Source organism: Ambystoma mexicanum, chromosome 5q (genome assembly GCF_040938575.1).
Source record: "Ambystoma mexicanum isolate Mex_15411 chromosome 5q, UKY_AmexF1_1, whole genome shotgun sequence".
Lineage (NCBI taxonomy): Eukaryota > Metazoa > Chordata > Amphibia > Caudata > Ambystomatidae > Ambystoma > Ambystoma mexicanum.
This window is the reverse complement of record NC_090933.1, coordinates 118,104,931-118,129,691: the sequence shown is the minus strand read 5'-3', so window position 1 is coordinate 118,129,691 and position 24,761 is coordinate 118,104,931. Positions and strand designations below refer to the sequence as shown.

The 24,761-nt window shown below is 43.9% G+C and overlaps 1 protein-coding gene across 1 annotated transcript in view; it reads left to right on the top strand.

Moving 5' to 3' along the window:
- LOC138497282 (dynein axonemal heavy chain 5-like) overlaps positions 1–24,761 on the top strand; it is a 1,499,851-nt gene that overhangs the window by 505,351 nt on the left and 969,739 nt on the right. The window contains exons 33-35 of the mRNA XM_069620634.1: positions 3,610–3,721; positions 4,057–4,185; positions 13,284–13,483. Coding sequence (XP_069476735.1) covers positions 3,610–3,721; positions 4,057–4,185; positions 13,284–13,483 — 441 coding nt within the window. The remainder of the gene's footprint in view (positions 1–3,609; positions 3,722–4,056; positions 4,186–13,283; positions 13,484–24,761) is intronic.

Here is a 24,761-nt window from a genome sequence, read left to right as displayed (position 1 = left end):
CTGTCTAACTTGCATGACTGCGTATTTACAGTTATTGGTCAGTAAGTTACTACATCTTCTTTAGATCTATGTTACTGTAGGTACATGTTACTCTTAGTGCTTCAGTTACATCGTTACTTCGAAGTATTTTCATTCATGACATCACTTTGCCTTCCTCAGATTTCACTTTAACATCTGGCCATGATGTCCATAGATGCATTCTGACGTACTGGCATGCGAAACGCACCTTCCATGTGGCATCCTTCCATGCGACATCCTTCCACACTTTCACTGCGAGGGTACATTCTCTATGGCTGTCTGAGTGCATACATTCTCTCATACACTCAATGCAGGGCGTCCCATTTATTGCTTTTTTACAACTGTTCCAGTATGATGGCGTTGAGGGGGCGGGAACTGGCAAGATAGCATCTGCCTGGTCCTCTATAGGACGGTGAGTATTCATACCATTTACCGGAGGCCCCTAGTTCGTCCATACCGTTTTTAGGCACAAAGGATGCCTTGTGGTCCTTGTCCTGATTTGGGTGGCTCCTGCTTCCTATAGTCGTCTGAAAGTTGGGGACAGCTTTGTTCTCTCTAGCAAACTCACCTCTGACTCTTGGAACTGAATTCCTCACACTCCAGTGTCCTCTTCTAACTTTTCCTTCACATTGAAATGTGTTTCTTGTGATCTTTACGCATCAATGAGTGCTTTTACGCATGAACATAACATTGAGCACAAGGCTCCAATCTTCATAGAGCTGGACTTCTTAAGTTAGGGATGTCCATTTCTGTAGTCGTCTATTATGTACGTTTGTGTGCATTTCCTCCTTACAGGTTTTGGCGGGAATCCACACTTTACGGCACTGACTGAAGTGACTACAAATGCTTTACCTAGTGTGTGTTTAAGTAGTATTATTACTGTGTTCTTCATTATTCCAATATCCGTGATTTCACCGAACCCGCTTCACCTAAAGGAGAAATCTTCTAATTTTATTTTCTTCCAATTTCTTTTTATTATGCGGTGGAGACCCCTCTCTTCCCCATACTCCATCCCCATCTATGTTTTAAAATGTACCTACTTACCGAACCAATTCAAAAAAAATAAAATCTAAGATTTCTGAGTAGGTGAAATTTGATTCTGTGAAGTCTACGGTATCGTCATTATTCACCTGTGTTTATAAATTGTATATTTTTGAAATACTACTGTCTAAGAGTAATTATTGTGTCCTTCTGCGTGTGCTCATCCAAGATCTCAGATAGCCCCCACTAATCCTGAGACTTAGCCTTGACTGTTCTCCGAGCTACCTTGAATTGTCCTGCTAACTTTGCAGAAGTGTTCCCTGTTTCACTAAACTAGGGTGGCCTCCTGAACATCTGTTCACCGCAGCAGAGTTAAAAAATCTATTCTAACAGTGACAAACGCACATACAGCAATAATCTTACTACACAGACACAACATGCTTTTATGACACGCTGTTAAGACACACACTTATGAAACACAAGTTTACCACCTGTGGTTATGACGCACACACGAAACATGCTCTTATTACCCATTCTCTTATAAATCACACACACTTCCGATGCACACACTTAACACACACAGCATATGCTTTTATGACACACACACAAACGAATGACACATGCTCTTATGACACACTTTCAACACATGAATAATAAATGACACAAACTAATGCACACATGACACATGCTGTTATGGCACAGACTCATACACAATTATGACACAAACACACACTCTTTTGAGACACGCTCTTTTGACAGACATTTACAATGCACGCTCTTAAGACAATTGCTCATAAGACATATGCTCTTATGACACATGCTTATGACACACACAAACATTTGGCACACTCTTTGGGGACACCCACATGGCACAGATATATATTTGACAAGCACCTAGAGTGCATGCTCTTATGACACTCTTGTGACACATGATCCTATGACATGCTCTTGCAACACATGGTTTTATGACGCACATTTGAGACAAACACAAATACAACACATACTCCTACTATACAGACACTTAAGACATGCTGTTATGAGATGTTTTACAACACATGCTTGTGACACACACACAACACAAACACTTACGACACTTAAAAAAAACAGGCTTTAGTGCACACGCTCTTAGTATATATGCTTTTACGATACATGCTCTTACGCGACACAAAGACACTCGCATGACAAACCACATATGACACCCCTGCGATAACAGTTACAACACAAGCTCCTATGACGCACACCCTTGCAGCACATTCTCTTCTGACACACGCTTTCACAAAATACATTTTTTCATAGCTATATGAAAAGTAATGGAGTTGTAAATTGGTGTGTAAGTGTCTGGTGCATAAATGTTTTAAAGTTAATTCATATACACAAATACTCATATGCCTCAAAACATACTCTTCAGAAACACGCTCTTACAACACACACCTATGCCATGCTGTCGCCTACGTATAGGAGGGCTAGAAGGCATGTGCTACATTAATAGATTTAATTTACACAAGGTATATGTTATGCTTGACGACTATTTAAATCTTCTTTATATGTGGCTGTGTATGGCAACTTATATTGGTGGATTATGGTCCCTAGAGAGTGTACCTTAAAATCAAGAGTTGGGACAGGTCCTACTTATTTGTCATTTTTTGTTTCTTTCCAGGCCCTTGTTTACTAAATGTATGCCTACCCTGAACTAATATTTTTTCTATTTTCATATGCTATCAATTGCAATTATTCAAGTCGCCCTTTCTGTAACGCAAGGGTCACCTCTATACCAGTGCAGGAATCTCCATTGTAATAAGATGTTAGAGAACCATGGACCTAAATCATATCCAGCTTCTGCTTAGGTGTTGTTGGGCCAGTTGGGCCATCAGGACTTACTCTTGCTACACTACAGGGCTCAACATTGTCCTAATGTAATAGATTTTAATAACCAAATGTTCGCTAAACATACTGCAGCGGCCCGGCTGCTTCCCCTTTGGCAGTCGTCCTATCATAACTCGCTGACATAACTAACTTAGAATAGCACACAGAGAATGGGGTGCTTGTGATCTGCATGCAACACAACGGGTTTCTCATGTTGCCGCTCCCTCTTCTAACAATTGCGCCAATCATTCTCTCTTTTACATGACCTAGTGCCTAGAGGCCACCCAAATGGCAGAAGCCACACTGCAAAAGACCCACTAACATTACATTGTGCTTTGACAATCTTAATGTTTATTCTGTGTATTTTATTAAGTTGCTGTTTGGCGTGTTTTGTCGAATGGATTGCATGAGAAAAAAGAAAATTAAAGACTTTGGAAAAAAAACAATATTATTCTAGATGCAAAAACGGAATTGAAATAAGTACACACCTTTCACCCATTAACTGGTTGCATGAAGCTACATTTCAAAGTTTCAAAAATTATAACTGGCTGCTTAAAGCTTAGTTTTCTGAGGTAACTGCTTCCTACGGCAGTCTAATTCGATTGGGATCACTTTTGAAAAATGAAGAAACTTTAAAACATGCTATGGGTTTACATTGCAATATATTCATTATTATACTTGTGTAATAAACAGCATAGAGATATCTTGCACCATATCGTCATATACACCTTGCTTTTTTGTTTTCAGAATTCGCAAGTTGCCGAAAGCCCTGAAGGAATGGCAGGCCTTCAACGACCTGAAGAAGAAGATTGACGATTTCAGCGAAAGCTGCCCGCTGCTAGAAATGATGGCTAACAAAGTTGGTTCAACTGCTCTCCTAATTTGAAGACTGACTCTATTTATCTTTCTTTCCATGTAGCTGCCAATTTTCTGTCCATGAAAGAATGCGTTTACTTCCTTCATGTTTAAAAGATCAAGGCACCCCATGCACCTCCAGTCTTGCCCTTGATCAGAAGGGAAAACAGCTCTCCATCATGGTTTGAATTCATAAATGAGAACATTCCTGAAAATAAATAAATATTATATTTCCATTTATGTATTCTGTTTGTCATCTGCTGCCCCTGCTGATTATTGTCCCCATTGATACCGCCTTGGGTATTCCCTGACTATTCTCCTTTGCTTCAATGTTAACAGGCAATGATGTCAAGGCACTGGGGAAGAATCGCACAGCTAACCGGCACGCACTTTGATGTGGAGTCTGAGACTTTCTGTTTAAGGAACATCATGGAAGCCTCGCTGCTAAAATACAAAGAAGACATTGAGGTACTTCTTCTGAAAATAGGCAGATTGTGAGTTACTGAGTGGGTGTGTAGATTGTTGCCATTTGCCTCAAAGCAAAGCCTCGGAATGATATGACAGACAAGAGGTCTTCATAGCACAGATTGGCAATTGGAAATGGATTGCAGTATGCTGGCTAATGAAAAAGACAAAATGTGTTCACCTCTGGTCACAAATATTCATGAACATTTTTTCCATTGTCCTAACCGACAACTTCAACCGGAGAGCTTAACATTTCTATGTTGCCCTTGGATGACTAAGCAACAATACAATCGATGCGTATCCCCTACTTCGCTGGCAAAAGGGAAGCAACTAACAATATTGAACAAGGGTCAAACCAGCGGCTTTAGAAGCAAGTTCACTCAGAAAGACGCAGTTCCATCGGCAATGTGAGAAAGGTCCCTCGGTCAACACCATTGATCACTTAATGTAAAACAAAACAAGATTATAAAATACTAGATTTATTTATTTAATAGGAATCATTAAAAAAAAGTATTCAATGGTTTAAAGCTCATACATAAACATAACCTACAACAATATAACACAAATAAAGTGCGTAATGTGATAAAAGTGCTAGTTTCAAGGGAAGGCTGCTAGCAATTCACTGCCAAATTACAAGCAAAGGGGAAATTGCGATAATCCCTAATACACGTGTACAGGTGCTAGGCCAATTCACTCCGTCGGGAGAAGGTGATCTCTCGAATGGGGAAATCCTGGTCAACTGGACAAGTCTAGATGTTGAAGATCAATTCATAAACCGATGGACTCAAACCATCATAATGACAAGAAGAAAAGGACAAGTGATTGTTCCCACAAAAAGCAGTCCAATTGTATGAAAAAACATGAAACTGTAAAAACTCACAATCCTAAACCCATACACTGAGAGTCTACCATGGGATGCTTTATATTCCCTTGAAACTAGCACTTGTATCACATTACGCACTGTATTTGTGTTATATTGTTGTATGTTATATTTATGTATGAGCTTTAAACCATTTAATACTTTAACTTTTTTAATGATTCCTATTAAATAAATCTAGTATTTCATAATATTGTTTTGTTTTACATGAAGTGATCTGTGGTGTTGACCGAGGGACCTTTCTCACATTCCCGATGCGACAGTGTCTTTCTGAGTGAACGGGCTTCTAAATCCGCTGGTTTGTCCCTTGTTCATTATTGCCTTTCGATGACTAAACCATTAAAATATTGATGGGTGGTACGTGTCCCGAATTTAAAATCATGCATGCTTGAAGAATGACCTTGAAACTGGCGGGATGCAAGTACGACCCTCCCTGCAATGGAGGAAGGAAACAAGAAAGCAGCCATATATTAAATTGCTTGCACTATAAAGTTAGTTTTGCTTTGCAATATGATTTCTTTATTTTATCAACAAAATAATTGTAAGACAACAGCCGGGAGAGTGGGGGTGAAGAGAATAAAAGCATTAAGGGTTATACGCTGACTTCCAAAGCACCCATTTTCAGTTATTTAAAAAAGGAAGAAAACCAAAGGCCGTTTAAGGCACCCTTAATGCGTCTTTCAATACCTAGAGCAAATCGAGACGTTTTGTTATTTCTTTATTGTTGTGTTTTAGTTCATTTTTGAACTTTTCACAAGTAGAACACATTCTCCAGCATGGGGTCTTGCATGGATTCACATGCTCATGATTATTCCCAGTCAGGCTGGGAATCCTCAGTAAATTTAAATCAGTTTAGCTTTAAGCTAAAAACTGCCTGTCTCCTCCATAGCCTATTAGTGTCACTTTTGGGTCATACTGCCCCAGCCAATGACACTCTTCCTCCTAAGCTCCACCCCTGGTGGCCATCTTCAGATATTTACCATGCTTTTCTCATGTTGGGAGTCCTCATACTTCGCTCCTTGAAATTCGTTAGCTTTTAACAATTTTTTGATTATTTTTGCTAAAATTCATCACCAGCCGCCATGTTGTGACTACCGACGGCGGTGTCCCAATGCCAGAGGAGTTCCATCGTCGGATCTCCAGCTCGTAGAGCCACAGTCCCAGGCTTGGGCCTTTACTCAAACACCTTGGCGGATGCCATGAAGAAAAGTCTTTTCAAGTCCTGTGAAAACTCCTGTCTGAATAGTATATCTTGGGGAACATTGACTGTCCTCATCCTGATCACAATCCAAACGTATGTCCAATTTGTCAATCCTTGTCCTCAGGGATGCGGAAGGACTGCCACCGGAGGTTGGTGGTATAGCTCGAAAAAGGAAAGGCCTCTGATGCGGCCTACTAGCATAGTCATGCCTCATTCAGGGCCGGCATGTCCATAGAGGGTGCTCCTTCTGGTGCGAAGAGTTCAAGGTCCTTTGAGGCTGTTTCCTTGAAAAAGATCCAAAAGAAGGCAAAATCACAGGCTCCAAATCCTTCCTAGTCAATGGTCGCTGTGGGTACCCAGTTCGGAGAGGGGCCGGTTGCATCACTTGCTTGCCATCACCGGCTCAGTCGACGGCTAGCCTACGGCAGGCGGGCTTCCTCTGTCCGTGAGGAAATCTCTGGCGTCAGCAGCCAAACACGGGTCTTCATCAAACAGCAAGTCATCGAAGGACCCATCACCGGCTCCACTGTCATCAACCCAGTCGCCACAAGCTTTGTCAATACTTCATACACCAAGACCGTTGCATCATTGACGACTGACCCGTCGACGACCCCATCTATGAAAACTGCTCTTCCTTTGACAGCTGTAACACCAAAGGTTTATCCACAACGGTCACCTTTACCACTGCGACGATCCCCAGGGTTTCCTTGTCGCCCTGACCTCAGTCAGCGGCTCCGATGTTCCGTCTTGTCCTGCTCCGCAGGCGCCATTCGTCGCTACTTTCCCTAAGGGCTCTGGTTTGGTGAGAAAAATGACTCCAGCTCACAAATTCCTGTGTAGGCCCACCAAGGTTGCACCACTCTTCACACTTCTTACTCTAGCACATCTGGGGTCCCCCAGAAGGTGTCCAGAAATCTACACCAGTTCTGAAGACCTGCCAGAGGAATTGTACTTGGATCAAGAAGGGGGCCAAGGAGAACCCAACCCCATTCTGCCTATTCCCTATCAGGAGACTCTGGCCTTCCTGGCCGTTTAGCCCTCTGTGGATTCAGGCCGAGCTCCTGCACCTGCACCAAGAGACATGTCCTTGGACATCTTTACCACCTTACACACACTGGTGGCTGAAATCAAGCAACGACTGCCCACTGCTCCTGTCCATCTTCTGGCAATTGGCCCTCAGAGGCCTTCTCGAGCTAAGGCGATACTGCCTCATTAAGCCGCTGCTACTCCCACTTGCCCAGTGTGATGGAACTGCCCCCTGTGGTATATGAAATGGTTCAGAGGGACACTGACACAGACACTGTCACAACAGGTAAACACACAAATGAGTTTGACCATTACGTTCCCATGGATGGGGAACCTCTGGAAGTCGATGTGCCTGCTAGGGACTCCCCGGACGAGATTCGTTGATTCCACTTGATATCTAAGGCTGCCAACCTATTCAACCTGGTACCAAAGGAAAAGAAAAAGGAAGGTTTCCTTGTTGAACGGCGGGAGACTCCCAAGAAGACAATAGTCCCAGTTCCCCTGTTGGGTGACATATGGGAAGATGGCTTGGTGGTCGTGCAGGCCCCTAGTACCACTCCTGCTGAGTGTGACCGGTTGGAGAAGTAGTACTGAGTTCCGAACTTGACACCAAGGTGCCTCGGGTCTCAGCCCTCACCAGACTCTGTGGTCACGCTGCCGCTAGGAAGAGGCTTCCAATCCCTTCTCTTCGTCCATGGTTCCTCCGGACCAAGAGGATAAAAGGCTGGACGTGGCAGGAAAAGGCATCCTCACAACAGCAGGTTCAACAAACCAGGCTGCCATTGCCATCCTGTCCTGGTACGACAGGGAGTTGTGGTACAAGTTGGGGCCCATCTCCTCCCTGATAAGAAGGCCCTATTCCTGTTCCAGAAAGGGGAGGTTGCTTCTGACCACGTGATCACGGTCGTCCTCGACATCGTGGACTCTGACTTTTGCCAGATGGGCCATGGTGTGGCCCTCCGCCGCCAGGGTTAGCTCAAGGCCCCCAACCTCCGCCCGGATGTGCAGACAAAGGTTATCGAAATGCCGTTTGATGGCAACAACTTGTTTGGGAAGACAGTTGATTAAACTCTACAGGCCATCAAGACAGACACAGACGGCATGCTCTCTGGGCACCCTTCAGCAGAGGAGGCAGTTCTTTCATTCCTCAAAAGGGTTTCCAGGTCACCCAAGGGTTACACCACCCCCAATCGTCAGCCCTCCCGCTCCACCACCCAGGGGGCTTAGAGGGGAAGCTCCCAGGCCTATCGCAGAGGCAGCCAGCATTGTTGATGCCCCCCAGCCTGGCCGCAGTCTCTGAATCTGGCCTGAACAAGTCCAGAACCTCTGTCCCCACTTCTTTGCCGTAGTGATAGGCCTGTTATCACAATTTGTGGACCATTGGCGAAACATCTCCACAGACAAATGGGTGCTCTATGTCCTTCAGCAGGGGCACGCTCTGGAATTCAAGGACCAATGCCCGCGCATTCCTCCTGTTCCTTGACAAGAACTGCACATGGCACAGATGCTCAAGGAGGTTTAAGCCATGCTAAATGAAGTGGCGATAGAACTAGTCACTCAGTGCCTCTGGGGCTCTGTAGTGTCCTTCAGATACTTTCTGGTAAGGAAAAGGTCAGGAGGGTGGAGACCCTTTCTAGACTTGCAAAAACTCAACAAGTTCCTCAAATGTCAGAAGTTCGTAATGGTAGCATTGAAGCATGTGCTTGGCCAACTAGAGGAATGAGATTTCCTGGTGTCACTCAAACATTGGAGGTTCATCTCCATTCATCGGAAACATCGGAAGGTCCTGCATTTCATCGTTTATGGGTGCCCATTACCAGTTCAAGGTCCAGCCTTCGAGCTCAGATAGTCTCCAAGGGTGTTCACTAAGTGATTGGCCCCGATGGCAGCGCATCTGCGCCGCAAGGGAATCCACGTCTACCCTTACCTGGATGATTGGCTCATCCGATCCCGCTCTCGGGCACTGGCAATCCGGCACACCACAGAGACCATGCAGGCCTTGACTTCTCTGGGGTTCTCCATAGACTGTCGGAAGTCCTGTGTGGTGCCATCTCTGAACGCACTATTCCTGGGTGCCTGCCTCAATGCAATCTCGTGCCTAGCAACTCCCTCAGAAAAGAGGGTTAAGGCCATCCTGGGAAGGGTCCAGCGGCTGTCAACGGCCTCTGTTGCTACGCTCCGTTCCATCAAGTGTCTTCTGGGGATGATGTCCTCCTACATTCATCTGGCTCCCTTTTGCAGTCTGCAGATGAAACCCCTCGGGAGTTTCTGGATTCCAGATGGCAGCAAGTCAACGGCACATGGTCTGACAAAATCACCCTCAATCATGCATTCTGCCAGGCCCTGCAGTGGTGATCCGTTCTCCCTCAGCTATCGCAAGGCACTCCCATTCAGATCCCTGCTTATCAGGCGACAGTCACAACTGACGTCTCCCACAACGGTTGAGGGGTCCACACAGGCCGTTCTCGAAAGCAGTCTGGGGGATGCCTTCTCATTCCTTTTGGGAGGGTCTCGTCATGTATGCTTTCCCACTGATTCCTCAATGCCCCGGCGTGGCCCAGGAGATTTGGTACTCAGACCTTCTCTATCTGTCCTTGGCTACAGCCATCAAACTGCCGCCACTTTCGGACCCCCTTGCCAGAGAAGGAGGGTCAATCCTGCACCACGACCCAGCATCTCTGAGCCTCACCGCCTGGCTCCTGCAGCCCTAGAATTTGGACAGGACTTGCTGCCTTTAGAATGCAAGAAGATTCAGGCCAAGGCCAGGGCCCCCTCTACGCTTGCTGCTCAGAAACTTTTCCATAGGGGGCGTAGTGTACCTCGACTCACCCATCAATCCGTTTTGCGCGGTGGTTGATCGTCTGCTCCGGAAGTGACGTCAGGCGCCATACATATACCATGTCTCTACACCCCATGCCTCAGTTCCTTTTTTCCGCATGCTCAGACGCTGCATCAGGAACTTGCTAGAGTTTCACTCAACGTTTTTCAGTTCCTTTTTTTTTCGATTTACCTCAACAAAGTCTTGGCACTGGATCTCAGGTTTCAAGCGGTGCTCCGATTGCGAGGCCAAATGTTTGGTGACGGACCCACATGACGTCTGTTTGTGGTTTATGGGTTCCACTCACGAAACGGAGGCCTGTGAGTCGTGCGCAAAGTTGCAACCAAAGTCCCTAGGAGACAGAGCCGAAAAGCTGGCCGTGGGCCGGCCGTCCCCGAAGTCTCCAGTGTGCTTTCTCGTCTGGTCATCTGAGGCCGAGACTGAGGAACCCACTCATCCCGACAAGAGCTGGCACTGCAAGAAAACAAAAAATAGGTCCCACTCCAGAAGCCATTCCAAATCCTCATCCTCACAGAAGAAGTAGAAAGGCCACCATTGGCGGGAATCTGATTCTTCTTCGGAGCGACCACTTGGGAAGAGTGGAATTTGTTTAAAAACAGGCCACTGTCGGCCTCCCGACGCGGCTACCACCCCTGACCAGCAGGCCTCAGCAGCAAAATCAGCGCTCATTACTCCTGAACCCACGCTTGCCAAAAAGTTGATCCCTTTGGCGCCGACTGAGCTTTGCGAGCTCTGTGCCTTACAAGGCCAGAAAATTGCCTTCTAGAAGCCTCTCCCAAGGCACCCATTGCCCGTCAGAGGTATCGGCGCAGATATCTAACCCTTCAGCCTCTAGGGCTCTGCTGCAAACTAAGCCTTCGGTCTCGGCATCCAGATCTATGGAGCAGAAGGATAAGCCTTCGACATCGACGCTTTTCAACCACTGTTGCAGACAGGCTTTTTCGACTCAGAGGTCCATATTCGGTGCTGAATCAAGCCGAAGAATGTAAATAGGTCAATGCCTTGTGGTGTCGACTATTTCGAGGACCTAGACAACTTGATGGTACTTGCTCAAGGCCTTCAAGATGCCAGTGTTTTGGACACATCTCCAGCGCTTGAGATGCAACAGAAACAACCCTACACACACTCACATGTCAAATACCAGATATTAGTAGAGAAAGTGGTTGACACCCTCCGCCTCAAGTCGTCTGCCATTCCCCATCAAGGGTATGACCTGACGGACATCCTGGATGAGGGCCTGGCTATTTAACACAACATGCCCTTCAATCAGGCCATTGCTGACCCTTTGGCTTCCATCTGGTGGAACTCAAGCACTTGAACCCTCCCACCATCTTCTGCGAGTACCAATGTCATGGGGAAATACAGGGCGGCAAGAGGGGATCCCGCCTTCCTCTCAACACACCGCTCCAACAGGCCTGCGGCATCCACGTCGAATCTCCCTACTGACAGGGAATGGAAAAGGACTGACACTTTGGCCAAAAAAGGTGTATACCTCTGGCAGCATGGCTCTTAAGGCCACAAACGTAGCTTGCGGTTTCGCAAACTTTTCTTATGGTTTGTGGAAAGCAGTAGAGCATTCAGCAGAATACGTCCCGGAAAGTCCTATGCGTGATGGATTTTTTGAGCTGGTGGACGATGGTATGGAAACTGCCAAGCAGTTCTTGCATGTATGGTGCATAACATCACTTCCGGAGCCAACGATTGACCACTGCGCAAGACGGACCGATCTACAGCCGAGTTGAGGTCCACAATCGCCCCCTGTGGAAATGTTTTTGAGCAGCAGAACTGTACAGGGATATCTATCAAGATGAGGAATCTGCAGGAGAAGAATCAATAGAAAGAACATTACGGTAAGGAAATTTCTCCTTTTCCAGCATGGGTCATGCATGGATTCTGATGAAAACCCTCCCTCATTCCTCGCTTTGGCTCTTCTTGGTTCATACTGCCACTTTACATACACTACCAAATCTGAAGATGGCCACCAGGGATGAAGCTTAGGCGGAAGAGTGTCATTAGCTGGGGCAGTATGATCCAAATGTGACACTGATAGGCTATTGAGGAGGCAAGCAGTTTTTAGCTTAAAGCTAAACTGCTTTAAATTTACCGAGGATTCCGACCCTGACAGGGAATATTCATGAGCATGTGAATCCATGCCATTCTTGAGAACAAGAGTTACAGGTAAGTAACTAGTTCCTTACAAAGCATTACATAAGTAAAATGCATGTGTACATTGAATATTCTATTGCATAAGTAAGACATTTACTACACCTTGGAAGAGGTGCTGATGGGCGGAGAAAACAAGTAATCTGTAAAGCAGCGAAGTGATAAATGCTTTAATGTTTAGACAAACCTAAATGTAAAATTATATTAAGAAATGATTAACCAATTGCCAAAGAAAAATCTGTGCATGTGTCTTTTAATAACAGTCTATTTTAAGGCCTCATTGAGGTTTGTGAGAAAGTGGATGGGAGATCCTAGTAAGGCATGACTCCTGTTAAAACCAGGCCTGGCGGGACCATTCCACAATATATTTGTTGTTAGACTGCTGGGAAAGGTACCTCTGTACTGTGGGCACTAAATGTCCACCGAGCAGTTGCTGCTTTTGAAGTGTAAATGTTTCCCCAGCTAGGTTTTACATAGTGTTGTCAATCACTGTTCGTATTCCTTTGCTTTAGCTTCGCCAAGACACCAGGCAATAATTGTTCATACACAGCTGGTTGGAACAGGGTATATCTGTGATATATAAGGTGCGCTTCCTATGGGGGGTGCATTTAATGTGCGCGTGCGTATGTGTGTGAGCGCGCGCATTATCAGTTTTATGCCATCTAACAGCAAAAAGCGCAGCCGGGGGTACAGTACGAAGACACCAAAAGTCATATGGGAATTATGTCACAGCTGTAAGTAGTATGTATGTGACTACATAGGTGTAGCGCAGACCTAGCTATAAAGCAACAAGGCACTGCACAATCAAGTTGAGTAGAACATGGTAGGTGGGGATGATTTGTCTTGCCAGTCTGTTCCTCATTTGACCAATAGACTGACAGCTCCCACTGCCATTTGAATAATCTGAATTGCATTATGAATTATGATTGAAAAAGCCAAAATAATTCTTGATTTACTACTGGCACATGCTAAATATCCGTGATTTGCAATTTCAGGATATCTGCATCAGTGCTGTCAAGGAAAAGGACATTGAAGCTAAGCTGAAAAACGTCATCAATGAATGGAGCTCCCATGTCTTCACTTTTGCTCCTTTCAAAACCAGAGGAGAGCTTCTGCTCAAAGGGTCCGACACCTCCGAGAAGGTCGCCCTGATGGAAGACAGTCTCATGATGTTGGGTTCACTGATGAGTAACAGGTGAGGACCCGGTTTATGTATTTTAGAGGCAGCTGCTGCAACTTCTTTTAATTTCATGCCCCACCTTTTATCGTTTCTAGTTGAAAATGCCCTAATGTATTAATCATGTTTGCCAATGTATAGTGTGCCTGCATGAACAATAGTATATCACTTTAGCAACAGATTGAGTTTCCAAGTAGTGGTATCCAGAGCGGATCCTAAGCACTTTATTTTTATACACTGTGTTGTCTTGGACAAATTAGTTTTCCTTTTGGCTCAACTTGAACCAAATAAGACAAGGCATGTAGAACGTGTGCAATAGCCACCTATGGCATATGTTTTTCTCCACATTCACAGCCTGTAATTGAATTGCTAAAGTGAGGTGACCTAGTCTTTTTTCTTCCGGTGGGACTGGCCATGTTTGGTGCGATATTGAGGCAAATCATTGTTCTAAAAAGCCGATAGTATCTGCTTTGATGTATGTTTTCTAAGGGCGTACCAAACGCACAGGCTAATGTCAAGACCCTACCTAACTGCCAAAACCTACAAGTGTAGAGTCAGAGGATTGACCTTGCCTGTTGGATGTTAGGGTTATTCTTTGGTACACCATCTCTAGTTTAGAAGTGCGCCCTGATCCTGAGCTTTCGGTTCACTATCGGTTGCATGCTAGGAAGTGTAGTCTTGGCTCACTTCTTACATTGGACTAAAGTAAAACAAAAGGCAAAGCCCAGGACCGGAACGTGTTGCCCCTGGTGGCATGGAGCCATCTGGTAACCTTGTTGCAGGGCCACTTGCAGGGTTCTCGATGCCTTTGGTTTCACATGCCCTCTCCCTGCCACTCATTGGCCCATTATATGTATAACAGCCTTATTTTGTCACGTTTGCCCAATAAAAAAACAATGCTTTGACAGGCAAATTTAGAAATGCCCAAGAGTGGCGTGAGCAACTTTTTTTGCATTTGTGTGCGGTCACCGGGTTGATATTGTTTTACCTTTACAACAACGTACTTAGAAAAGTTCCATTCCATATGTACATGGAATCCATCTGAACTGTAGTGGAGCTTCGTGCGGTATCAGTTGTTTGGACCAACATGTTTACTTTTCGTCAAATAATAAACATAAGTCTTGTGACTTTGCCGGACTTTAGAACCCTGTTTGGGGAGCGATAACCAGTAAGGCCGGCAGAAAGACGGGCTGAATTCGCAGGCATGAACCTGCTGTTCTGAGCAGCCGTAGAGCTGCATGTCTCTCTCGACCACTTCCCGCAAGCCCCCACCACCGCACAGCCATTAGCAGCCGCGATGTGCAGATGTGGGTTCTAAAGCCTAGACTAACTTGGGAAAAAAGGATACAAAACGTACCTCTCTTTCTGCAACGCCACGGTTCTCTCAAGATGGAGTCGGGTTTCAGTGCTAATTGCAATCACAATGAGCACTGAATATGCCAGAAGCACGGCGTCAGAGAAAAAAGTGCAGTTTCTTTTCTTTAAAAAAAATGTAATCTAGACTTCTACCCCGCTGGTAACGGTACTGCAGTGCCTCCACATTAAAAGCACCCTTGCTATTGCTCATGCCCTGAACTTGGGGGGCAGGCTATAATCGGTAGGGTCGGCCCACCACCGGGGGTAATAACGCCTCATTCTGATACTATTTTTCAATGTATTTGAAAATGAATGACCATTAAACCAATATTTTGCACACAATGGGGCAGCTCTCTACATAAGTTTCCAGCTTGATTTTTTGTTTGTTTCCACTAAAATTAGGCTTACATTCCCAACTAAAAAAACTGGGAGTAAAACAAGGCGGCGAGCCTTCCCCTTGTTTCTGCCTCCCTTGCCTTGTTGAGTTCAGAGAAGAGGCAACAGCAGGACATGTCCTAAACACTCTCTACAATTGTGTAATTTGATCTGAAGAGGACACACAAGATCAAAATAACACAACTTTTCATTTATTTAAAATAGTAGCCACACGGACAGTATCCGTTACAACAACAACAAATTAAAGTACCTCTATGAATAATGAAAATAACCTGCAGGCGCGCACCTGCAAGCGAAGTATCGCGACGCTGTCAAGTACCGCTTTGCCCGCTTCCTGCTTGAAACGCTGTTTTCTTTGCTGTTCGGCTGACACGCTTTCTATTGAACTCTGAAGGTATCTAATGACTGCCAGCATCTGTTAAAAGACTCTGAGAACATACAACACTTGGAGGACTGATTATTTGTTTGTTTTGTTTGTTTCCATTAGACAATTTTTCTAAGTGTTGGGATAGGCCCTGGAAGTGCTGGACTTCAGTTCCCTACGTTACGTGCACCCGCGCGCGAAGTACCGTTGTCAAGTACTGCTTTGCCTAGCATTGCCGTGCGTGGCTGTCCCCGTATGACTCGCTTGGCACAATATTAATTCATAAATCAACTCTTGCAGAAAAGATATCGTTGCTAAGTTCCCACGTGTATGTCTAATTATCTAGATTTGTTAACATCGTCTATGCCGGCACGTCCGCAAGATTTTTCCAAAATGGCTGCATCAGGTATTTTAAATGCATTGTGCACTTCGCATAAAACAATCATACTAACTCTGCGTAACAATGCTACGAAAACTACTGTGGTATCATCACTGCACCCCGTCACATGGGGAGGTGAGGTCCAACGGGCGAGGTGAAGGGTAGGAGCAGCGAGACAGGAAAGTGGGCAGATTGAAGCAGGACCCTTTGAATAAAGATGTGTTGCTCCCCAGCTCGTGTCTGTCTCTCTTTGCATAATTGATGAGTGACTGACACCCCAGCGTGAGGCGGTCCACATTAAAGATATCACAACTACTAATGTGTGTTCACTAAATAATGCCCATTTTCCATGCAATAGGCCACAATTCTCAAGTGACCAACATCAAACTGTAGGCCTTTCACAACATCTTGGTCGCGATTTTTCTCGACCGCATCAAACCGCATATGCAAAAGTATTTACTCCTATTGTTGTTCCAATGCCACACCTGCTCTGTGATTCAACCCTATTGTCGGATGGCGCCACAAATACTGAGCCCACTCTTCTTAAACCTTGTGTGTCTCGCCTAGATGCCTCACTCAATGGGTCTCGGTATAGTGATAACATCTCAATTTACGGGAGCCAATGCGAATCTCCCACTACAATCTGTAGTGAACAATTGGATCACCAACAAGATGTTTCCTCGATCTCTAGTTTGATTGAGGAAACCTCTCTCTATGTACACCCTACTCCACGACAACGCGCGAACACTGACGCAGATTCTCACACTTCTCATCCTATGATGATGGAAATAACTCTTTCAGCCATCAATACTACCATTTTACGTTTGTTTAAATTACTGGAGCATCTGGATGAGAATACCTCTAGGCAGTCTACACAGATAGATTCTATATCTGAATGGATTTCCTCTTTGAAATCCTCGAACCTGATTGCATTGCCTGTTGAAAGTCCATCATCCATTATAACGCTGGATGACCCCATACCGGTTGATATACCTGTGCTACCTTCATTTACTGAAATTATTCCACCTATTGAAGTGCCAGGCCGTACAGACAACCAACCTATAGAGGATGCATCATGGATGAGTGTACCACAAGATTCTGAGACACCCCTTCTGGTGATTCCGTCTGAATCACAAGGGGCTTCCTCAGATCAATCTGAACATGGCTTTACTTGCCATCTTGGATCTCGAAAAAACAAAAAAACTATTGAAAAAGAAATGTGGCACACAATAGTCATTGATTAAAAAAAAAAAACATGGCAGCTGTAATAATTTCGAAGAACACTGTGGCAACCGTTTTCAAAGCTGTCTCCATTGGATCAAAATCTGAATTAGCGACAATGAAGAATCGTCTCACCAGTGCAAATCGGATAATGCGGGGGTGCCAAATATGCCGGCTCTTGCATTACATTATTCGCCATTAAATAAACTTTTAAGCACCATCGAAAATACCAAATTGAATGTGTTGACAAAATCATCGTCCACTACTTCTAATGAACCAAGCCAAAGAACTACACTGGTTCATCATGGTACTGTCTTGATTCATCAGAACGTTTCTGACGAAAATCTTTCGTTAGATAAAATGAAGCAAATTGTTGACAAGTATCTGAAAATCAAGCTACCACCTGTTGAGGCCTCCCGCCTGACTATTGATCTAACATTGGCTCCAACTGAACAGTCCCAACCCCATTCATTGCCAATCGCAACAATGACTATGCCACAAAACTCTCTAAACAGCATCTCTGATTCCGATTCACTTACGATGCAAATAAGGAATATAGTTGATGCCTTTTTTGCAAAGCACGTGACCATGGACTCTGAATACCAATCCAAAATGATGCTTTGTATTCCAACCTTGGGTCCTTCTGTCTCACATCCAACAACTACTTCCAAACACGATTTAACATTTTCTAATCAAGGTTTACATGGTAATAATGCATCTGGCCCTCTGACATATACAGGGCCTCTGTTCACACCGAGTTTGCTTTCACAAACTACATATAACAAGTTCATTAACAGAACTAATGAAAAAATAATGCTGAGCTCTCTAAACAAACCTGAACCAAAGTGTCATTCACTAATTAAACTGTGCACCTCTACATTTCATAATGTGCATGACCTTAATAGACAATGCATTCTAAATATCTTCAACGATGTGGTGGAATTAGAAAACATCTCCACTGGTGATTTGGATCTAGTGGAGTTTATAGCAGGACAGGATTTTACAGTAGTCCGCCGATGGATCCCCTCGGGGGTAGTTGCCTAAGCAATCTGGAAAGTGAAGATGTCACTCTTCAATATGGGATTTCTTGTCACCCAAGACCCTGATCGGTCACAATTCTTATTTGAACCTATGATACTGCCTCTATCTGGAAATGCCACGGTGCCCCCAAACACACAAACTTATCAACCAACCAAAAACCTTTCTATAACATCATAACTACCAGACCCATGTAATGCCTCTCCTTTTTCACTGTGTAGTTGGAATACGAGAGGACATGTACATCTTCAGACCTCAATTGACAATTTTCTGCAATCTTATAATCTGTTAGTTCTCCAAGAAACTTGGTTGATGTCCATCCCGGTGTAGGACAACTATGAAATCTCACTAGTTCCTGCAATGAGAGGGATCAAAGGGCGACCTTCATCGGGCCTCTTGGCGGCAGTAAAGTTAACTTCTGATTTTAGATGAGAACCATGGATTACACATGGTATCCACATCCAACTGGTAAAATTAAGCCCACATGGCAATATCGCCTTATTAAATATCTATCGCAATCCATTGGGAATTTCAGATGACAACTTTTATGAAGAGCTGTCAACCATGTTAGAAAATGTAGCCCTGTCGAATAAAATCACCCACCACCATAGTGGCAGGTGATATAAACATTGATTGTCGACACCCTAAAAATGATCATGCCACTCAGGAGGCTCTATGCTGGTCTAACTTTATGTTGGAGAGAAACTTTAAAATGGTCAATGGGCCCGTTATGGGTTATCTACCAACGTGCATTACCTGGCACACAGATAAATCTGCCTGTACCATCGATTATATCTATGTGGATTCATTACTATTTTCACAGATCTCGTCTTTAGTAATTACATTACAACCACATAGTGACCATGATTCACTTATCCTAGAGGTTCAAAGGAATGTTACTCAAGTGGGCATAAACAGACAATGGTACTCCCAACCTCTCATAGTTAACCAGGCCAGAACACGCTTTTCCTGGTCAGCTACTAAGTTTCATTGAGTCAATCACATAATGGCCCAGCACTTAAATCATAAATCCACGACAGAATATACTCATGTTCTTGACCAATTCAAAAACATCATCTTAACTTTTAGATCTACTCCAGTAACTCATCTGTATTCCTTTGATATAGAGCTCAAACACACAAGAGCCATATACAGAAATTAACAAAAGTTCTTACTCTAGGAGCACAGACAAATGGGGTCCAAGAATCTCAGTGGATAACTCATTAAGAAGATGTACTCCGACACACACTTTGATAATTTCAAATATACTCCACAAACCCATACAAAATGGCTACTTGAGTGTGATATTGACACTATTATTCAGTACATCAAAGCTGCAAGCAGATCTAAAGCAGCTGGGCCTGATGGCTTAAATAATAACATGTTAAAGGATCACCCCGAGCTATGGGCCAGTATCCTATTCAGTTTATTTCAACGAATATTAACTGCAAACATTTTACCAACTTCATGGTATACTTCAATAATCGTTCCTATTTTCAAAAAAGGTGATCGCTCTCTTCCAATAAATTATAGGCCCATAGCCTTGCTCGACACACTGGGGAAAATATTTGCTAAATTTGTCCTCCGAGATTTCTGTGCATGGACCCTGCGGTGTAGTCATCGGGATCCGCAACAATCAGGCTTCGTGGCAGTGATGGGTACGAGCATAAACTTGCTTTGTCTAAATATACTTAAGATACAGAGCCAATCTTTGAAGCAACAAGTGTATTTTGCCTTTGTGGATTTACACTCTGCTTTTGGCTCGATTTCCAGAGTCAAACTCATGCTCAAACTTGCTAGTGATCGGTGCCTTGCGACCTTGTCTGATATCATTTACAGCTTCCACTCAGCCACCTCAATTCAAATCAGAATTAATCTCAATGGCCTACTATCTTCACCTATCCCTACTTCACCTGGCCTCACAGGGAGGTCTACTGGAATCTGCTATTTTCAACTACTATATCCATGGATATTAAATATGTCTTTGACATGGTTCAATCTGATTCCCCCATAATTAACGGCATTCCCATTAAAGCTATTATGTATGCTGATGATATTGTTCTCATATCTAAGACTCCTCTGGGGCTTCAAAGACTATTGTCGGCATTTGATGCCTATATTCTTGAGAACAAACTTAAAGTCAACACATCCAAGACTCAAATAGTAGCATATAACCCTAATCGCCAGGGTCGCTGTTTGAAGGATTGGACCATCGATAATGTGAAATTATTGACTGTTACCAATTATACAAATTTAGGGATGATTTTTGAAGGCATACTAAAACCTATGAGACACCTCAGAAATATTGAATGTGAGCTGAGATCAGCAACGTCACAGGCCCGAATCATTTTGACTCGTATGGAAAGTTCTCAGTGACTCCAGCCATGCTGTTTTGGAAATGAAGGTCACACCTACCATAATCTATGGCCTGGAAACAGGCCCCCCTCTGTCTAATCAAGTGTTTGATAGATGGGAAGAAAAATTCTGGCGTCAAGTACTAAAGCTACCACAGTGCGTCCCCATCTCATGGCTTCGCTATGAGCAGGGGATAACCTCTTTAGCTGCTGTCTATCATTGGAGACTATGTGCACTCCTGAGAAAATGTCTAATTTCTACTGACGCAGAAGTCATGTTGAAAATGTTGTCAAACTATATGTTCACGACACAAAATTCCTTTATACCAAATTGGTTGAAAACTACTTACGGGATCTTATCTCACGAGGACATAACAATTGATATTCTTAGATCTTCTCTTTGGCTTTATCTGGGTCAGATATATCAGATGGATTGGAATGACAATCGAACAAAATGTCTGCAATACAAAGTAGCTATTAGTCAGCGATTTCCTACTAAATCAAGAGTAGTGATGGAGAGCTGCTTATCTAAAGCACCATCTATGCATTATAGGCTTTCAATTTTGCGCTTTCGCTGTCACATATGGCCGACCAGAGACCTATTAAGCTTACGCAAATTATTACCCATGGACCAAAATGTCTGTTGTTTTTGTAACAAATGTGATACTCCTGAAACACTTGAACACTTGATTGCTCATTGCTCGACCTTAATCATTAAGAGGCAACAACACTTCACTAAATTTTGTCAGTATCTTGTGATGATTGATCAAAATCAGTGTTGGTCTTTCATTTTTGGTTCCTCTGGCAGGTCTCTTCAGCTTGCCACTATACATGTTTTGCTCTCATTGAAATTGGATCTAAATTAATTCTGAAACCAATGTTCACTGAGGCTACGATATTAGAGGTTGGTCATACCCTGGTTTATCTATTCGAGAGATATAAAGATAGAATGAAATTTGCTCTTTTCGTCTTCACTAATACAGATGTGATCAATATCAATATAAGCTGTAGCTGCTTGATACAGTATTATTTGTTAGGAAGTACTGTCTAAACTTTCTTCTTCCTTTTTAAATGATGAGCTGAAGAGGTCACAATTTAGAAATGTAAATATGATCATGTTGATTGTTTTATATTGGTGCTCTCCTTTTTTTTGTAATATATCATATGTTTTGTCAATTGTATCAATTTTATGATAAATTGAAAAGTTGATTAAATTCAGCTGTATCAATAAAACTTATTTTAAAATGACCTTTTGCCTTTTAGTCTCAAATTCCAAACATATATTTCTATGCAAACAAATACATACAGCTAATTTATATATCAATTCTCCTACTTATATGTAGCATACATTATGCATTTTCACAAAGTTTAGCCATATCAGTGTCACGCAGCTACTACATAAAACATTTGCACAAGTAGCTATTTAGGATGACCACCCAGGGGTACTAGTTTCTGTGTATCAACCAGTTCTTAGGATATCTCCTGCTTATCTCATCTGAGTAGGTCATCTTCGAGGCTTTCAAGCAGATCAGGGAAATTTGCTCTATGTAGTTCCTGTGGGATACGCATTCAATCGGATCCCTGCCCCATTTAATCTCAGACCCAACAACCAATTGATCCAATACCTCTCATGATATACCCATGTCCAGACCCACTGATTTCTAGTTTACTGTGAATCCAGCTGCTTGTTCAAAGTGAAGAAGTTCCAGTCCACTCAGTCGAACTCCTTAGTTGCAGCAAGCGCTACAATTCTTAAGTCCAGCCCTTGCTTCTCAGCTAATTCTATCAAGTTCACTGTCTGTCTGACATTTTCAAAGGCAGTTATATTTGTTATAAACCCCGTTTGATCATGACCTCATGATGGAGGACTTTCGCCAACTTCATGGCAAACACCTTTGAGTATATGATATGATATGATATTTATAACTCGCTTAATACCCAGACGTTTGTAAGCGCGGACCGAACCTGTGTTGCTCCGTGCCATCTTGCTTGCAAGGCGAGCACGATGCCCCTGAGCTATCCTCCCGAGCTGTATCTTTTTACATCCACATTCATTATCGTTATAGGCTTATACAATGCACAGTCAGCCAGGTCCTTGCCTTGTTTCAAGAGTAAGATAGTTGCAGATTCCACCATTGTAGGCATGACCATTTCAGAACTGAGTAAGACATTAAAGGTAGTCGCCATATGCTTTAGTATGTGGGTTTTGTATGTTTTTATAGAATACTGCGGTGAAGCCGTCAGGGCCAGGGGTTTTGCGTTTGAGAGGAGATTGCTTTGTCTATCTCTTCCGCGGTCATGGGGCTGTCCACTGTCGCTTGTTCTAAACCTGAAATACAATGTAGGTTAGCCCCCAGTTGTACTTCAGGGCATAATTATTCCCTCGTCATCGAGGACCCAAAACATTGTTTAATGACCTCTACCTTTTCATCTTCACAATATTGTATCGTGCCTCCACTATCCACCAATCCCACAACATTGTTTCTTGTGTGCATTTTCCTCCGTTTTCGCACTAGCAGTTTGTTTGCTTTATTCCCATGCACACAATATAATTTCTTTGTTTTATGTATGCCGAGTGCTGTTTTATACGCTAAAAGATGTTCTAATTGGTTGCAAGCTAATTTAAGGTTCCCGAAAGACTTCTGAGGCCTAGTGTATGAAGGCGAGCATCCCCAGCTAGCACGGTCCTCCCCACAATGAGAGACAATAATGGACTCTCCCAGGATGGGAATAAGGCCAAGACAAAGTGCGGGTGAGCGTAAATGGGAGTTTATCAATCAAAATAGGGCATGCAAAGGACTCTGCAAACTTCGAGAGTGCTCTGTCTGACAATAGCAAAGACAGACGTATATATTTACAAAAAACGTCATAAGAACCTACACACTATAGGGGGCACACGTTCGTGGGGATTGGGTGGCGACGACTAGCTATAGGTGCTGCTGCAATGTGGTTTGCCATGGCTGGAGGATGTCACTGGTTACCCTCGTGGGTTGAGCTGGGCCTGGCAGGTCCGCTGGGTTCATCCGGACTGTGTTGTTGTGCCAACTGTGGCCAGTGTCAGAGATGAATGTCTTTCCTGACTTTCTGCCCTATGGCCACGCACACCGCAGCCATTCAACCATTGCAATATTATCTTCTGTGGTAAATCTTCCAATAGGTTATTCTACAGGTTAATGCAACACAGGAGGAATGCACCTAGAGCGGGGTCTGTTGGCGATTCATCAATACATGGTTACCATCGTCCTGTTGACCGGGTATCGTAGGTCGTGGGGTTGGGTCTCGGGGCATGGGACAGGCGGTCCATGTCATCATGTCTTGTTAGGAGCCATTATGGATGTGTTTCTGTAATGTTGCCATAATATTAGGTGTCCTAATTTTCCAAGGGGCCATTAACCTAAGGTGAGCCAGTGGGTCATGGAGCCTAAGAAAGGGCGCCTCTGGATCTGTGTTTTCAGGCCGGGGTTTACTGCTGGGTTGTAAATAATTCAGGTGGCAGGCCATGGCCTTGGGTGCTGCGGGGGGGGGACTACAAATCTTTGAAGTGGCTCCAGCCGAGTTGGGGGAGGTGGAGCAGCGCGGCACAGGCCTCTGCTTTTTCGTCTGGCAGGCTTCACTGGGAGGAAGGGGGAATGGCCTTGCATGTGCTCACAAAGGTATTTTCCTCGTGTGTTGCCGATTTTAGGTGGAAGAAGCATAGACATTCAAATAATATACAATACTCATTGAGTCTTTCCAAAGCTCACGTTTTAACATTGCTAGTGCCATCCATATGGCCAATTCGAGCACATCACTTGTACACTGTTTTTAACAACAACATTTTGTTATATGCTTATACATGCGCGATAAGTGAGGTAGTAGTAAGGTTGGTGGAGCACGCAGAAACAACCCGCCAATGAGACTGATGGCAGCGGCACATAGTGGGCCTGGACACACACATATGGTGCATTTGTCTTTCTTTGCACTCTAGCAGCATTAGTTCGGTTATGGCGCGGGACCGTGGGGTGCAATCTTTTCAACGAAACGCATAACACAAAAACCCCTGGGACGCTTTTACTATTTGCACAAAACTGCGGGGATGTAGGCATTCCGAATGTCACATGAGCACACATTCTGCCATGTTTATACATTTACAGGTTTTTTAGTCAGAGAGGTTGTGGAGAGAATGCTTTCATCACAAGTGGTCTTCTC